The following is an 18,002-nucleotide window of genomic DNA, read 5'->3' as shown; positions in this document are numbered from 1 at the left end:
AGGTAGCTGTGCAATATGCCTCAGTCCTGTCTGATGTATACATTCTACAGAATGTCTGTGCATATGCCTCAGTCCTGTCTGATAAAAACATTCTACAGAATGGCTGTGCAGTGCCTCAGTCCTGTCTGATGACATTCTACAGAAGGCACCTGTGCTTCTTATGCCTCAGTCCTGTCTGATGACATTCTACAGTGTTGACTGTGCAGTGCCTCAGTCCTGTCTGATGACATTCTACAGAAGGAGCTGTGCAGTATGCTTGGTCAGTCCTGTCTGATAACATTCTACAGAAGGTTTGTGCAGTATGCTTTCAGTCCTGTCTGATGACATTCTACAGAATGTGTGTGCATTTTAATTTTTTTCAGTCCTGTCTGATAACATTCTACAGAAGTGTTGAGGTACTTGTGCAGTATGCCTCAGTCCTGTCTGATGACATTCTACAGAATGGCTGTGCAGTGCCTCAGTCCTGTCTGATGACATTCTACAGAATGGCTGTGCAGTGCCTCAGTCCTGTCTGATGACATTCTGCGTTTCTGATATTAATCATTTGTTTATGTGCATTACTCATCTTGGGTAGCTTGTCTAAAATGACACTGTTTTTAATATAATATAACTTTGTCTAGGACTCAAAGATACAAGAATAATACATGCCGTGGACTCAGTCATATAGTAAAGTCATAGATGAGTTAGGTTTTAAAAACCTCAGCCCTCCTGTTCTTTACTACTTCACCACAGTGCCTCAATGCAGCTCACAAAGGATGTGTGCGTGTGAATGTGTCTGAATGAGAGGCACTAGCTGCGTAGCAGCCAAATATGGGCAGTCATCCCTTCAGTATGTATATCATTTTTTAATTGGCCATATTTATTTCTCAATCCCTGTATACTGTGAGATAAAAAAATAAAAAAATATATTATTGTTTAAATGTTGTTTTACAAAATCTTGGTTTGCCAGCTCCTTCACAGTTTTAAAGTGGGCACCATTGAGTCTTCTTAACCACTGAGAGTACTGATGTTCTTACAAGACAAACTATCCAGTGTTGACTTGGCTAGTAGAAAAGCCTTGCTTGCGATGAGTCATTTTGCATTACTGAGCTGTCTGCAGAGGGGCTTGGTAAACAATGTTCTTCCTCACTGTGTTTTGTATTGATTGAGGTTTCAGCCTTGTCTCACTTTCAGCGTTTTCAAAAAGAAGTGTGACTTTGGAGCAAGCGTGTATTTATTTTAATTTTTTTAAGTTTTAACGGAGTGAAAAGCACCAGCAGTCAAACATTTTGGAAGTGTTGAGGTACTTGTGGAAAGCTAGTTAAGTGTGGTCTCTTTGTGAACCCTATTCCCAGCAGAAAGCAGAGTTAAGTAGAATTGAATAAAATACAGGACTGACAATAATGTCTCTTCTTTTGTTTGCTTGCTTTTGCAGATAAGTTCCAAAGTTGGATTGCTGTACCAAGGAAGTAGAGTGCAGTTCTGAAGACCATGCAGATCAGTGGGGTTCCAAATCTTTCCAGAGTGCAGTTCTGAAGACCATGCAGATCAGTGGGGTTCCAAATCTTTCCAGAGTTAACGGTTCAACTGGTAAGAGCCAAATTGGTACTGAACACAGATATGCACATATCAGTAATTACAATGAGCACACCTGCACTTCTCAAACAGCTCAGTAATTACAATGAGCACACCTGCGCTTCTCAAACAGCTCAGTAATTACAATGAGCACACCTGCACTTCTCAAACAGCTCAGTAATTACAATGTGCACACCTGCACTTCTCAAACAGCTCAGTAATTACAATGAGCACACCTGCACTTCTCAAACAGCTCAGTAATTACAATGAGCACACCTGCACTTCTCAAACAGCTCAGTAATTACAATGAGCACACCTGCACTTCTCAAACAGCTCAGTAATTACAATGAGCACACCTGCACTTCTCAAACAGCTCAGTAATTACAATGAGCACACCTGCGCTTCTCAAACAGCTCAGTAATTACAATGAGCACACCTGCACTTCTCAAACAGCTCAGTAATTACAATGAGCACACCTGCACTTCTCAAACAGCTCAGTAATTACAATGAGCACACCTGCACTTCTCAAACAGCTCAGTAATTACAATGAGCACACCTGCACTTCTCAAACAGCTCAGTAATTACAATGAGCACACCTGCACTTCTCAAACAGCTCAGTAATTACAATGAGCACACCTGCACTTCTCAAACAGCTCAGTAATTACAATGAGCACACCTGCACTTCTCAAACAGCTCAGTAATTACAATGAGCACACCTGCACTTCTCAAACAGCTCAGTAATTACAATGAGCACACCTGCACTTCTCAAACAGCTCAGTAATTACAATGTGCACACCTGCACTTCTCAAACAGCTCAGTAATTACAATGTGCACACCTACACTTCTCAAACAGCTCTTTCCAAGCTGACGCTTGTTATCATACTATAGATAACATGCCTTTCTTTAATTTTTTTTTAATTTAGAGTGACCAGTTATTATTTTTATTTATTTTATTTATTTTTTCCTCCTAATTTGGAGAAGTCCCTGCTGGTTTCCCACCCCCTACCCTGGGAGTGTCAGAGCCAGTTGTGGAGCCCCCTTTGGAATCTCCAGCAGAGTTTGCACAGCCGGGACACAAACAGTGCTGTCCAAGCTGTGTGACTCATCCTGCACTCCCAGCGTCAATACGTGACCCGTCATCGTCCAGGCTGTGTGACTCATCCTGCACTCCCAGCGGCATCACGTGACCCGGCATCGTCCAGGCTGTGTGACTCACCCTGCACTCCCAGCGGCATCACGTGAACCAGCATCGTCCAAGCTGTGTGACTCACCCTGCACTCCCAGCGGCATCACGTGAACCAGCATCGTCCAGGCTGTGCGACTCATCCTGCGCTCCCAGCGGCATCACGTGAACCAGCATCGTCCAAGCTGTGCGACTCATCCTGCGCTCCCAGCGGCATCACGTGAACCAGCATCGTCCAGGCTGTGCGACTCATCCTGCGCTCCCAGCGGCATCACGTGAACCAGCATCGTCCAGGCTGTGCGACTCATCCTGCGCTCCCAGCGGCATCACGTGAACCAGCATCGTCCAAGCTGTGCGACTCATCCTGCGCTCCCAGCGGCATCACGTGAACCAGCATCGTCCAGCGGCTGTGCGACTCATCCTGCGCTCCCAGCGGCATCACGTGAACCAGCATCGTCCAAGCTGTGCGACTCATCCTGCGCTCCCAGCGGCATCACGTGAACCAGCATCGTCCAGGCTGTGCGACTCATCCTGCGCTCCCAGCGGCATCACGTGAACCAGCATCGTCCAGGCTGTGCGACTCATCCTGCGCTCCCAGCGGCATCACGTGAACCAGCATCGTCCAGGCTGTGCGACTCATCCTGCGCTCCCAGCGGCATCACGTGAGCATCGTCCAGCATCCGTCCACGTGGCTGTGCGACTCATCCTGCGCTCCCAGCGGCATCACGTGAACCAGCATCGTCCAGGCTGTGCGACTCATCCTGCGCTCCCAGCGGCATCACGTGAACCAGCATCGTCCAGGCTGTGCGACTCATCCTGCGCTCCCAGCGGCATCACGTGAACCAGCATCGTCCAGGCTGTGCGACTCATCCTGCGCTCCCAGCGGCATCACGTGAACCAGCATCGTCCAGGCTGTGCGACTCATCCTGCGCTCCCAGCGGCATCACGTGAACCAGCATCGTCCAGGCTGTGCGACTCATCCTGCGCTCCCAGCGGCATCACGTGAACCAGCATCGTCCAGGCTGTGCGACTCATCCTGCACTCCCAGCGGCATCACGTGAACCAGCATCGTCCAAGCTGTGCGACTCATCCTGCACTCCCAGCGGCATCACGTGAACCAGCATCGTCCAAGCTGTGCGACTCATCCTGCACTCCCAGCGGCATCACGTGAACCAGCATCGTCCAAGCTGTGCGACTCATCCTGCGCTCCCAGCGGCATCACGTGAACCAGCATTGTCCAAGCTGTGCGACTCATCCTGCGCTCCCAGCGGCAGCGCTACTCGGGGACCCCGAACATGCCTTTCTTACCCCCTTCATGCAGAAGATATTGAACGTGGCGGAACAAAAACAAACAGAAATATTTGATGTAATTTTGGACACATAATAAAATACATTTTTCATTTTGAAAACTCTTTCATTTTTTCCCATTGCTTTTGGCATTCCTTATATGAGGCCGCCATGCAACAGAGGTAACACACTGTCTCAGCCTATCTCTCAGTCCCCATATAAAGACTAGAAGAGAGTTTTATCCATCCCCATATGAGGTTGCTGTGCTTGAAAGGGCTGTGGGAGTTGCAAAACACAGTGAGTGGAGGTATTTGTAGGTTTCTAATGGCAAGCACCTGTCATTCAGGTATTCTTCAGAGGTCAAGCACTTCTCTTTCTAATTCCAGCCATTTTCAGCCTTTCTGGGAGCAGTTGCATGCCACCGTCACACATAACATGCATGAAGACATAAAGAGACTGACCGTCACGTCCATGTTTTCTGATTTAAGTAAAAGACGTGGCTGTTCCAAGTCTTGAAGGGGGATCGTGGTCATATGAAACTGGCTTGTTTCCAGTTAAAAAATGTTTTGGTTTCCAGTGTATTGAACAATTTGTTTACTTAGTTCATTAATTTAAATGCCAAAAGGTGAAAACAAAAATAACCAGGATACATGTACAGTAATACAATGTTTAAAAATAAAATAATTTGCCTAGCTAATAACCATTGGCTGACCACTGTAACTAACTACCCATTTACATGCTCCATAGACAAAATGTAATTAATATATTTTTTTGTCTTTTTTTCAGATTAAAATGGGGAACACTGAAAGCCAATACAGCGTTCAGGGGTGTAAAAGCCGTCGCCTCATTGTGCCTGGCAAGCAGAAGCCTTGCTCCCTCCGAATCCGAAGTGTCCATGCCAAAGATGAACAGTCTCGCTCTGCACACAGCTGGGGCCACGCTTCCGGTTACAAGACTCGAGCGCAGGCCAGGAGCTGCCTTTCACAGAACAAAAGCAGCCAGCCATACGCCGCCCGCCACTACGACTGCGTGACCAAGGGCAGTCAAAACAGTGCCAATGGCAAGCCCAGAGACTGCAGCCCCGGGAATAACTTCAGGTTTGTGCCTGAGAGCAGCTTCCTCTACGCTGGGTATGATGCGCAGAGCAGCCACAGCACAGCCGCTGAGCGCAATGACCATGTTGTAAATAAGAAGGAGTCCCTGTTGGACAAAGTAGAAGACAAAAGCAGTCCAAAGGTGCTCATTAAAACGCTGGGGAAGTTTGACGGCAGCCTGAGAGTGGAGTTCACTAACAGTAACAACAACAACAGACTCCCCATCTACGACTCTGATGGACCGGTGCAGCTGTTAAAATACTCCCCTGCTCTCGAATCAACACCCAGTAGTTCCGGTATCTCAAGAAGGCAGAGCCCTAGCCCTGGAGACTCCGGGCTCAGAACCAGTAAGGGAAGCTCGTTGAGCTCTGAGAGTTCATGGTATGATTCTCCGTGGGGGAACGACGCTGCTGATCTCAACGACACGGACCACCCAGACCTCTCCAGCAGGACTGCAGACACAAGCCTGGGAGATGCAGTCCTACAGAACCAGCAGAGGTTGTTTGAACAGCGGGCATCTCCTATATCCCTTCAAGATCTCTATAGAGATGCAATCATTGCAGAGAAGGGTCTTTCACCAGAGTCCCTGACTGTCCCGAGAAGTAAGAAGCGGGCATCGCTAGCCCCGGATGTGGAGGTGGTGTCTGACTCGGAGGGTCTGGGCAGCATGCAGTACTCCTCCTACACGCTGCCTTGTCGTAAATCCAAGCCCATTCTGGAGGGCAGTGCCAAGAGAGACACCCTGAAGAGCAGAATGAGGCGCATCAGTGACTGGACTGGAAGCCTTTCCAGAAAGAAGAGAAAGCTGCAGGTGAGACACCTGCGTATTTGCTTACTTTTCATTTTTAATATTGTCCTTCTCACACCTAAAAAAACACAGAAAAAATATAAGAATTTCTCTTACAAGAAATGCATTTAAGAAAATGAATTATTATTATTATTATTATTATTATTATTATTATTATTATTATTATTATTATTATTATTATTTGTTAAAGAACAGTATTTACAGTTAGAGATCAGAGTCTCATTTTCAAAGGTGTCTGTGACAGGGTAGCCGAGTGGTGACGTCAGGCCAGAATGCAGGAACAAAAACTTCTCCCTAGTCTCGTGTGGGCAGTACGGACAGATTTCACACTGCAGTGGACTTCATTCCTGGCATCTGTGGATCCTTGGCAAACGCAAACTTAATGTCCCAGCTTGTTAGGGAGGCTAAAGAGGAAGTGATAAGTTGACAGATTTTTGGCCAGAGCGGCCTGGCTAATACACACAGTGGTAGTGCGGCATATTGATGAAATAGAAACACTGACCCCCGTACCAACCACGTGCCCCAACTGACGAGGAGGACAACAGGGCTGTGAAACTACACTGATGATGCTGCACTAGACACCAAGGTGGAAGAAATTAGAAAGCAGAGTTCTAGCAGGGTGGACACTGTTGATGATCCTACCATGAACAGGCAAGGGGACATTTTTAGGGTAAGCAGGGAAGCTACTTCAGATGACTGCCTTCCTTCACAATATGTTTCCCAAACAGATGATGGGATTGGTTGTTTTTGGAGGGGAAGGGCTTGGTTTAATAATGGTAATAATGCTTTCCAGTCTTTCTTGTATGATGCTCACATCTCTATTCCTGTTTCAGTTTGTGCCTTTAACACACCTTGTGTGTATTATTCTGGAGTCTCCCTTATACAGTATGCACAGTGTGCTTTGGATTCAGCCAACAGGAAGTGTGCTGTAATGCAGTGCTGTTGATATGCTTGTGAGGGGTGGACAAGTGCTGCTCTGCCCTTCTTGTTTTAACCCTGATAAATATTTGGGTTGGTGGGTTGGGTATGCACAAACCGGAAACGGCGTTTTACTGACATTTTTGTTTTATTGTGGTGATTTGTAAGCAGTTTTAACATGAAACCGTTTCATTGTCTTCATGAATCACAGGTTGGCTGTCTTTGTGTTTCATGTGCATTAAGGAAGAGTGAATGTTATTTTTGTTGACTTGATCATAGCGATTCCTTTGAAGTTGCTGGAGACCCAGGGAAATGTTATTGGCTCTATCAGTTTTTAGATTTCAGTTCAGTTTCATTGCATTAATGAGATAATGGAACTGGAATGTTTGACATAACATTTTAGATATCTGTAAAATGCAGTTTGTCTTAGAGTTCTGTCTCGTATTTAAATAATGTGTTCCTACCAGATTCAAACACGTACTGTGCTGTTGTAGGTTTTGTTTGGTCTGACTAAATAAACGAAACCTGTTTCCAGGAGCCGAAGTGTAAGCAGGCGAGCGAGTGCTTTGACAGTGGGATCGATGGCTTCACTACAGACACCAGCTCTCCCTCCCAGGTGTCCAGCTTGCTGTGGCCCCCCAGCTCAGGCCACGCCCTGCCACCGCGCAGCGAGTCCAGCCACGCCCTTCACAGCGACGCCCTGCGGCAAAACATCTACGAGAACTTCATGAGGGAGCTGGAAACGGGGCGCTGCGGCAGCGAGACGGAGACGGAGACGAGCAGCGAGTCTCTGGGCTCCCGGGAGCAGCTGGACCTGCTCTTCCAGAAGGAGCAGGGGGTGGTGCGCAAAGCCGGCTGGCTCTTCTTCAAGCCCCTCGTCACTCTGCACAAGGATAAGAAGCTGGAGCTGGCCCCACGGCGCAAGTGGAAGCAGTACTGGGTGACTCTGAAAGGTAAGCTTTAAACAAGTTACTTGAATCAATGACCATGTTCACCCATTCAGCACGTTTTACAGTTTGTTAAAAAAAAAAAAAAAAATGTATATATACAAAACTTAATTTTAAGAATATGTAGTAATATTAAAATTACATTTTCTCAGTGTCTTCAAGCAAAATAGTGTGCTCAGTGTGCTAAAAGTGCCTGCTGGGCTATAAGAATGACTAATACTATACAGCAACTGGGATTTCACAGCTCTGGCGCCTGCCTGAGGCCCTGATAAATACCTTTTATTACAGGAACCACTGCATTAGATTGCAACAGCCTAATTAGGTGGAGTTTGTGGAGTTAGGCTGCCAAAATGCAGGTAATTAGTCTTACAAAAAAGTTTGACTTTTTACTTCCAATAGTTAGACGGAGAACAGTTTTATTGCAATCTTTAGGATAAAGTAGGGAAGACGTGTTCAATTCTTTGGGGTTTATAGACCCCACAAGTAATACATGCACTCATCACAGGAAGAATGCAGAGCACTCGCTTCTAACACAAAATCAGCAGTATTGTTTTAAGGGTTTCACTGTGCTATGTAATGCAGTTGCTGGCAATGCTAGCAGGTGTTCCATGTGTTTCTCCTGTCCTGTGTTGATGAATATAGTAATGATAGAGGAATATTCTGCTTATTATATGTATAACTGACAGTGTTTGCTTTTTGCTGACATTTTAGCTGAGTTGGTGAGTATTTATTTTGATTAATTATACTCCCCTTTTTTTTAGGGGAAACATATGTTTGCTTGCTTAGGAATTCCTTCTTGTTTGGCATGCCCAGTAACCCTCACTGCATGCTTCTCTCGTCATTCAGGCTGCACCCTACTGTTTTATGAAACCTATAGGAAGAATTCCATGGAGCAAGACTTTTCCCCGCGCTACGCCCTCTTTGCTGAAGACAGCATAGTGCAGTCTGTTCCCGAGCACCCGAAGAAAGAGAACGTCTTCTGCCTTAGCAATACCTTCGGAGATGCCTACCTCTTTCAGGTTTTTTGGTTTTAACTTTCTCTTTTGTTTGCTTCCCAGTACATGCTGAAGGGAGTCAGCCTAAAGTCACGCTTGATAATTGTATTATAAGCAACTGTTGTTCACAGGATAACATATCCATTTCAACATGTACCGCTGCATGTTCTGGTCAACAATATTTTATATTGCAGCGGAGAAGCCTATTAACCCTTTGCAGTCCATTTATTCAGCGCTTGTAAGGTGCGTTGGGTCCAGTTTACTTTCATACGTGCTGTTTAATTTTAATTTCAGAGTAAAACAGGTTTAAAAGACATCAGTACTGCTTCTCCAGCCAAGCCCCACCCCTTGTTCGCTGTATTTTTCACATACCTCATTATAGATGTGCATACTGATAAATCCTCTCCTGATCACTCATTTTATCACCAAACTCCTCAATAATGCAATCCAATTATTATTTTATTATTATAAAATTTCAGAAAGCTCTGCAGATGTCTGTGATATTCTCTGAGCGCTGGATGCAGAAACAGCTATCTCCTTTGTTTATGTTCATGTTATTTCTGTAGTGCATGGGGCTATGATGTACGCCCTTTTTTTTCGGCTTCGTTCAGCTCCTGTCGGTCTCACTCGTCCATTGAAAGGTATTCTCTGCTTTTTCCAGAGAAAAAGTGACTAGAGAGCTGTGGTTTATGTCTTTTTGATAATATCGGACTGGAAAGGGAAATTTGTAATGTCGGACCTGGTCCGAGATAGGACCGCAAAGGGTTAAAGTTGAGTTCTGAGAAGTGGGCCTCCACTAAGCTGCTAGCACCACTTTTTACAGAACATGTTTTTTCTTGTAGGTCCCCCATCCTAGTACCGGTCTGTCCTCACTGAAAAGAGCATATTCCAATGTGATCTGGCCTCTTGGAACGAAGAGTTTAGTTGATAATCTTGCATGCCTCCATCAGCTTTCTGAAAGCAATAATATGGCTCAGGGGATGACATAGTTTCTCTTCTTCAAAATAGAAGTGTAATTCAGTCCTTATGTCAACACCCATGTGTTTGACCCCTGTTTAGCAACACAACAAGTTACCCCTTGTTAAAGCAATTGAATTGTTTTTATTTTATTAACCGTCTCACTGATTCGATATAGCTGTGTTGAGTCACGTAGGAGATTTAGAACCAAATAAAAAATAAAGATTGTAAATTGGGTTTTATGTACTTTTACTTTTTCTGTCTGGCAGGCTACAAACCAAACAGACTTGGAAAACTGGGTGACTGCGATTCATTCCTCCAGCGCCTCTTTGTTTGCAAAGAAACAAGGAAAAGAGGAAACGGTGCGACTGCTGAGGAGCCAGACGAGGGGCCTCATCCAGAAGATTGACATGGACAGCAAGATGAGAAAGATGGGAGAGCTGCAGCTCGCCACTGTGAGGGACCCCAAGAACAGGAAAGCCATCGAGAACCAGGTATGGAGCATGAGGAGAATGGAAAGCCATTGAGAACCAGGTATGAAGCATGAGGAGAATGGAAAGCCATTGAGAACCAGGTATGAAGCATGAAGAGAATGGAAAGCCATTGAGAACCAGGTATGAAGCATGACGAGAATGGAAAGCCATTGAGAACCAGGTATCTCCCTTTCATTGCAGTATCACTACACATACTGTAGCACAGTGTAAATGTGTTTAATTGATATGTATCATACCACACCCAAGTGTGTTTCAAGTACAGTAGTGGCATGTTGTTAATAATGGCGGGGCTCGGTTAGTTTTTGACTTGTATGAGAATAAATGATTTGTTTGGAATTTTAATGTTTTAAATTGCTGTTGAGGTTAAACTCTTGGTTTTGTTTGTGTAATGGGGATTTCTTACTTGTGTGGGTCATCACTGGATAATAATGAGGCAGACACAGAGCAGTGGGTGTTGACATGCTGCACAGGCCCGAAGCTAGGGTATCAGCAATGGTAATCCTAGTGCCGGATTTAATAAAAAGAACAAAACAAAACACAGCTAAAAAGAAAAGTTTGCCACACAAGATTAAATGAGATGTCCCACTCCAGGATCCTACTACACGATGGTAACCCTCTCTATGTTTGGTTGGGATCAGCATCCCCTAAAGTAACGTATTGCTGTTGCTCCCTAAGTCCCGGCCTCCCAGCGACTCCAGGTCGTTGTGATGGTCCTGGCAGAGCAGCCTTCACAGGCACCTCATAGTAGTTTTCCTGTGGACGCTTTCCTCCAGGATGTGAACAAAGCAAGTTTTCGCTCAGCTCCCATCTGTGTAGCAATGGCCTTGCAGTAACCCCAAGCTGAAGCGCATACGTTTTTTTACTTTCCCGGGCACGCCCCCCCCAGCCAATCCAGACCTCGCAATCATCTCCGTGCCGGGCTAGCCCGCTGCTCAGATGGGCACTTAGCAACGCGTCTCCTGTTGCGTGTCCCAGCTGTTTCCCTAAAGGCACGCCACGAACCAGACAGGTCTCTCCCTGTCACAGTTTGCTATAGTGATATCAATTTAATGAATGAAACAGATGGTTTTGAAAACCACCTAGGCCCACTTCCCTTACTGTGGCAAAGTCTGAAAAACTCAGCTGTGCTGAATGGACATGCATGTAAATTGCGATGACATTTCGGCTGGGCTATAATTCAATAGGTAAGGCATCCTGCCCTTGAATCTTAGTGTTCCTGTTTAATTTAACACCGTTTCTCATTGATTTCATAACAACTCTTCACTCCTGAATTTTTCTTTACAGTGCCCTTAAGGTAATTCTTCTTAAACTTCATACCTGAAATTGTAGTAGATTAGTATAAAACACATGGGAAGAAAAGTAGTGTAGTAAGGTTGTGTCTGAAGGATCGAAGGTTCGTTCGCTAGCCAGGGATTCAGAGATTGTTTTAAACCTTCGAAGGTTCGTCAGACAGGTTCACGCACTGTATTTATATATCTTTTTTTCCATTAACAGAAACTGCTTGACAGTGTGTGAATATTATAAATCACACATTAAATGTCACTCACATGTAAAATGTGATCTTTTGATTTATATAATGCATGTTACGTAAAAATCCGCTACCAAATCGTTATACATTAACTACCAAATCATTATACATTAACTACCAAATCATTATACATTAACTACCAAATCGTTATACATTAAGTACCAAATCGTTATACATTAACTACCAAATCGTTATACATTAGGTACAGCTGGAGCAGAATATAATATCCAAAGCAGTGGCTTGTATCTCTAGTGGCTGTATTGTTTCAGTAACACTTGTACTGAATACCTAGTGTACAAGATGATGTAAGAGAAGTACTGTGGTAAAATATGTTTGAAACATACAAAATATACGCTAACACTAATAATTTCAATTTCAAAAACTGAGCGCTGTCCGCTCCTTGCCGCTCCATCTCGTGTTATCCAGAGGCAAACCTTTAATTTCTTCATTCGGCATCTCAACAGAAAAGCATCGTATAGCATAAGCTGTATTGAAAGAAATGTCTCAAAAACCCTCTGCTGTTCAGGATTTTTTTGTTAAATGCCCAGACAACCAAAAAAAAAAGTTGAATGCAAACTGCAAGTGACTCGTATCATCATGGAAGCATACCAAGCATAAATTCGTATTATAGTAGTATTCGTGATGAAACACATTCACCCCTCCCTCCTCCTCCTGTCCATGTTGAGATGAAACACTTTCTCCCCCCCTCCTCCTCCTCTTCCTCCTCTCTCCCTCCCTGATCCTGTTATTGCATGAAACTCTGAAAAAAAAATCCTCTGGACGCCTGTCCCATGTAATTCTGTACTATTAGGAAATATGCGTGATGAAATCATAAACAGTCGAGACGTACTTTCCTCACTTCCCCTCCCTCCTCCTCCTCCCTCCTGGTCCAGGGTGAGATGGAACACTATTCTCCTCTCCCCTTCTCCTCCTCCTCTTTCCTGTCCCTCTTTGGACGATTCCACTTAAACCCTCATCCTTTGACTTACAACGGTTAAAAGATAAAAAAACACTTTAGGAAACAAACTTCAACTTCTAAACTTTCCAAGTGTTGAGATGAAACACTTTCTCCCCTCCTCCTCCTCCTCCTCCTCCTGTCCAGGTTGAGATGAAACACTTTCTCCCCTCCTCCTCCTCTTCCTCCTCCTCCTGTCCATGTTGAGATGAGAAACACCTTCAAGGGTGGGGGGGGGGGGGGGGGAAATGAAACCTCCTCCTTCTGTTTTTGAGATGAAACTCCTTTCACTTCCTCCCCTCCTCCTCCTCCTGTCCATGTTGAGATGAAACACTTTCTCTCCTCCTCCTCCTCCTCCTCTTCCTCCTGTCCATGTTGAGATGAAAAACTTTTCACATCTTAACCCTCCCCTCCTGAAAGTAAGGGGAGCGGGGAGGAGTCCATGTTGAGTATGAAACACTTGGGAAAAAACATCTCCATTCTCCTCCTCCTCCTCCTCTTCCTCCTGTCCATGTTGAGATGAAACACTTTCTCCCCTCCTCCTCCTCCTCCTCCTCCTGTCCATGTTGAGATGAAACACTTTCCCCTCCTCCTCCTCCTCCTCCTCCTGTCCATGTTGAGATGAAACACTTTCTCCCCTCCTCCTCCTCCTCCTCCTGTCCATGTTGAGATGAAACACTTTCTCCCCTCCTCCTCCTCCTCCTCCTCCTCCTCCTCACTCCTCCCCTCCTCTCTAACTTTCCTCCTCCTCCTCCTGTTGAGATGAAAACACATGAAACACTTTCTCCCCCCTCCTCCTCCTCCTCCTCCTCCTGTCCATGTTGAGATGAAACACTTTCTCCCCTCCTCCTCCTCCTCCTCCTCCTGTCCATGTTTCTACTTTTGTGAAGAGGGGATGTTGAGATGAAAGGAACTCCTCTCCCCCTCATCCTTTCTCCTCCTCCACCCTCCCCTGCTCGCTGTCCACTGTTTTGTGAAACTTCCCTGAGGATGAGTTGGGGATGAAACACTTTGAACTCAACTTTGTGAAAGAGGGGACCCCCTCCCTCCTTTTCTGAAAGTGAGATGAGGAGGATAGGAGGAGGAGGCGCTTCCTACAACTCGTTCCTCCTCCTCCTCCTCCTCCTCCTCCTCCTGTCCATGTTGAGATGAAACACTTTCTCCCCTCCTCCTCCTCCTCCTCCTCCTCCTCCTGTCCATGTTGAGATGAAACACTTCCTCCTCCTCCTCCTCCTCCTCCTCCTCCTCCTGTCCATGTTGAGATGAAACACTTTCTCCCCTCCTCCTCCTCCTCCTCCTCCTGTCCATGTTGAGATGAAACACTTTCTCCCCTCCTCCTCCTCCTCCTCTCCTGCCTCCACTCCACTTTTAAATGAAACACTTTCTCCTCCTCCTCCTCCCCTTCTCCGCTTCCCTGTTTCCATGTTGAGAATGAAACACTTTCACTCCCCTCCCTCCTCCGCTTCTCCTCCTGTCCTGTGGGATGAAACACTTCTTCTCCCTCCCTCCTCCTCCTCCTCCTCCTCCTCCTGTCCATGTTGAGATGAAACACTTTCTCCCCTCCTCCTCCTCCTCCTCCTGTCCATGTTGAGATGAAACACTTTCTTCCCCTCCTCCTCCTCCTCCTCCTCCTGTCCATGTTGAGATGAAACACTTTCTCCCCTCCTCCTCCTCCTCCTGCCGGTGTTCTTTCTTACCCTCCTCTCCTTTCCCTCCTCCTCCTGGGGGGATGTAGTCCATGGGGAGAGGAAACACTTTTCTCACTCTTTACTCCTCCTCCTCCTCTGACTCCTACCTCTACTTTTGTGAACACTTGGGGAGGGACACTTTCTCTTTCTCAGGAGGACACTCCTCCCCCTCTCCTACTGTTGTTAGAGAAGGAAACACTTTCTCCCCTCCTCCTCCTCCTCCTCCTCTCCACTTGCTCTCTGAAAGTCCATGTTGAAGGATGAGAGGATAGAGGACCCCTCCTCTCCTCCTTTTGAAATGTTGGATGGACACTTTCCATTTCTTCCTATCAGGGGAGACAGGTACAACTCTCCTGCTTCCTCTTGACAACCCACTGCTCCTCCTGAGGAGTCCCTTCTGCTTTTTCTCTCTTCTCTCTCTCCTCTCCTCCCTCCTCTCCTCCCTCCTCTTCTCCCTCTCTCTCTCCCCTCCTCTCTCCTCCCCTCACTCCCTTCCTCCTCCTCCTCCTCCTCCTCCTCCTCCTCCTCCCCTCCATGTTGAGATGAAACACCTCCCCTCCTCCTCCTCCTCCTCCTGTCCATGTTGAGATGAAACACTTTCTCCCCTCCTCCTCCTCCTCCTCCTCCTCCATGGCCCAGAGTAACAATTTTGAATGAACAGCGGTTCTCCCCCCCTCCTCCTCCTCCTCCTCCTCCTGTCATGTTGAGAGAAAAACGCTTTCTCCCCTCCTCCTCCTCCCCTCCTCCTCCTCATGGGAAGAGGAGTAGGACAGACTTGACAGGTACAACTCTACTTTTGTCTCCCTCCTCCTCCTCCTCCTCCTCCTCCTTCCTCCTGTCCATGTTGAGATGAAACACTTTCACCCCCTCCTCCTCCTCCTCCTCCTCCATGTGCCTCCTAACACTTTCCATCCTCCTGTTGAGATGAAACACGAGGGACTCCCCTCCTCCTCCTCCTTCTTCCTCCGTCCCATGAGTTGAGGAAACACTTTCACTCCCCACCTCCTCCTCTTTTCCGATGAGGAAGTTTGAGAGGATGACCCTCAACTCCCTCCCTCCTCCTCCTCATTCCCCTCTCCTCCTCGCTGGATGTCCAAGAGTCTTGAGATGTACACTCTACTCCTCCTCCTCCTCCTCCTGGGAGGAGTCCATGTAGGAGAGGATGAAGACTTCTCCATAAAGGTACCAACTCTACTTTGTGAAAGTGGCATGGAGGAGGAGATGAGGAGGAGGACAGGTCAACTCTACTTTGCCTGAGGAGGAGGAGGAGGAGTAGAGGACACTGTCACTCCTACCGATTTTGCACTTTCCTCCTCCTCCTCCTCCTCCTCCTCCTCCTGTCCATGTTGAGATGAAACACTTTCCCCCCCCTCCTCCTCCTCCTCCTCCTCCTCAGCACCCCTCCTTGAACCCCTCCTAGGGGAGGAAACCCGTCTCCTCCTCCTCCTCCTCCTCCTCCTGTCCATATTGAGAGAATCCCCTCCCCTCCTCCTCCTCCTCCTCCTCCTCCTCCTGTCCATATTGAGAGATGAAACACTTTCTCTCCTCCTCCTCCTGTCCATGTTGAGAGATGAAACACTTTCTCTCCTCCTCCTCCTGTCCATGTTGAGAGATGAAACACTTTTTCCCCTCCTCCCCCTCCAATAACTTTGATCTGTGCGTGAAATCAATAGCACAAGGAGGTCTTTTTGAAATGACCCCAGCTCCCCTGTACTTGACAAATTCAATAAGTCAATGAAACACTCAAAACAATTTGCTTCAATAGAACGAATTAAAGAAAGAAAAGAAAATAAAGAATTCTTATTTGTTTTTCTAATGTTAGTATGGACACGTGATCCAGTAGCAGTGGATGTTGCTGACTCGCCTGTGCAGATGGGTGCAGTATACAGCAGCTGAAATGCATCGGCTATTCCTGTCTTGTTCAGTTCAGCTCGGCAAATGTCTGGGAAGGAAACACTAAGAAATGTGCGCATGGTACATCTTTATTTTTAAAGTGTATAATTTATTACAGGGATAATCTGCTAGTAAGAAGTGTACAGAATGAGCAAAATACAATATTGAATTCTTCATAATATGCTTTTGTATTGCTTACTGTTTGGAGGGCTAACTCTGTAGAAGGAAACATGTATAAAGTCAAGAAGAAAAAACATTTCAACTAAATGCCTTCTCATCAGAGCAGTATGATGGAGCGTGTTTTTAAGTGTTCTTCTAGCATTCTCAAACATGCATTACTCATCCTTGAAGAGAGCTAATGGAGCTGCAGGAAAAAGAACAGCTTGTACTCTTCCAGAGACTCAAATTGATTCCAGACTTTTCTGTGGCTGCTTTCAGAACTCTGTGGAGTTCCCTAGAACTCCTGCTAGAAATACTATTAGTCTGACTCTGTGTTTGCCAGTGTTCTTAAAGTAAATATACCTGCATCTTGGGTGGCAAAATACAATGTGGTTACAATATAATTGCACTGAGCCTTTTGAACCCCAAAAGTGGGAAAACAAGCAGTGTTTATTGAACATTTAATTGGATATCAAGGAAATGCTGTGAATGAAGTGTTTAAAACCTTTAGGTGTTAGACTTTTTATATGCTGTAATGCATTTAACAATACATAGCATGTAATAAATGTTGTATGCACAGCGACATGGTGGTTAGACTGCTGCCTCACAGCACCAGGGTCCTGGGTTCGATTCTGGCCTAGGGGTCTGTCTGTGTGGAGTTTGCATGTTCTCCCTGTGTCTGTGTGGGTTTTCTCCGGGTACTCTGGTTTCCTCCCACAGTCCAAAGACATGTTGGTCAGGTTGATTGGTCATTCTAAATTGCCGTTTGTGTGTGTGGTGCCCTGCGATGGACTGGCGTGCCGTCCAGGGTGTAGTACAGCCTTGCGCCCTGTGTCTGCTGGGTTAGCCTCCGGCAGGCTCTGGCACACCGCGACCCTGTAAAGGATTAAGCCCAAATGGATGGATAAATGTTTTTAATACACACAGTGTTGTGTCAGTCACATGGTATTTAATACACACAGTGCTGTGTTGTGTCAGTCACATGGTGTTTAATACACACAGTGCTGTGTTGTGTCAATCACATGGTGTTTAATACACATAGTGCTGTGTTGTGTCAGTCACATGGTGTTTAATACACACAGTGCTGTGTTGTGTCAGTCACATGGTGTTTAATACACACAGTGCTGTGTTGTGTCAGTCACATGGTATTTAATACACATAGTGCCGTGTTGATCTGGTCACCATTTCCTTTGTTGTATGACATTTACTGCGGTAAATTAGACTTGTCAAGAAGGAATTAACCTTGTCCGCATGGGAGGCTGCTCCAGCCTTCTCCTCCTTCGACATGTGAAAGCAATCTTCACATGGACGGTTCTTGTTTGCACCTTTCCTCAAACAGATCCAGCAGTGGGAGCAGAACCTGGAGAAGTTCAACGTGGATTTGTTCCGGATGCGCTGCTACTTGGCCAGTCTGCAAGGAGGAGAGCTGCCCAACCCCAAGAGCCTCCTCGCAGCGGCCAGCCGCCCTTCCAAACTGGCTCTTAGCAGGCTGGGCATCTTTTCAGTGTCTTCCTTCCATGTTCTGGTAAGACTCAGAGTAAG

The 18,002-nt window shown here is 46.2% G+C and overlaps 1 protein-coding gene across 6 annotated transcripts in view; it reads left to right on the top strand.

Annotated features, from left to right (window-relative positions):
* LOC121315382 (T-lymphoma invasion and metastasis-inducing protein 2-like) overlaps positions 1 to 18,002 on the top strand; it is a 115,020-nt gene that overhangs the window by 35,975 nt on the left and 61,043 nt on the right. For 3 of the 6 annotated variants that reach the window (XM_041249428.1, XM_041249429.1, XM_041249426.1), the window contains exons 2-7: positions 1,415 to 1,569; positions 4,811 to 5,929; positions 7,380 to 7,797; positions 8,638 to 8,810; positions 10,013 to 10,237; positions 17,800 to 17,985. In XM_041249428.1, coding sequence (XP_041105362.1) covers positions 4,817 to 5,929; positions 7,380 to 7,797; positions 8,638 to 8,810; positions 10,013 to 10,237; positions 17,800 to 17,985 — 2,115 coding nt within the window. In that variant the 5' untranslated portion in view covers positions 1,415 to 1,569; positions 4,811 to 4,816. Of the gene's footprint in view, positions 1 to 1,414; positions 1,570 to 4,810; positions 5,930 to 6,538; positions 6,597 to 7,379; positions 7,798 to 8,637; positions 8,811 to 10,012; positions 10,238 to 10,267; positions 10,278 to 10,380; positions 10,398 to 17,799; positions 17,986 to 18,002 lie in introns of those variants that run through there. The other 3 variants (XM_041249430.1, XM_041249432.1, XM_041249431.1) reach the window with 3 other exon arrangements.

This window comes from Polyodon spathula, chromosome 5 (assembly GCF_017654505.1).
Source record: "Polyodon spathula isolate WHYD16114869_AA chromosome 5, ASM1765450v1, whole genome shotgun sequence".
Taxonomy (NCBI): Eukaryota; Metazoa; Chordata; class Actinopteri; order Acipenseriformes; family Polyodontidae; genus Polyodon; species Polyodon spathula.
Note: the sequence above shows the minus strand (reverse complement) of the source record. Positions and strands in the feature narration are given on the sequence as shown.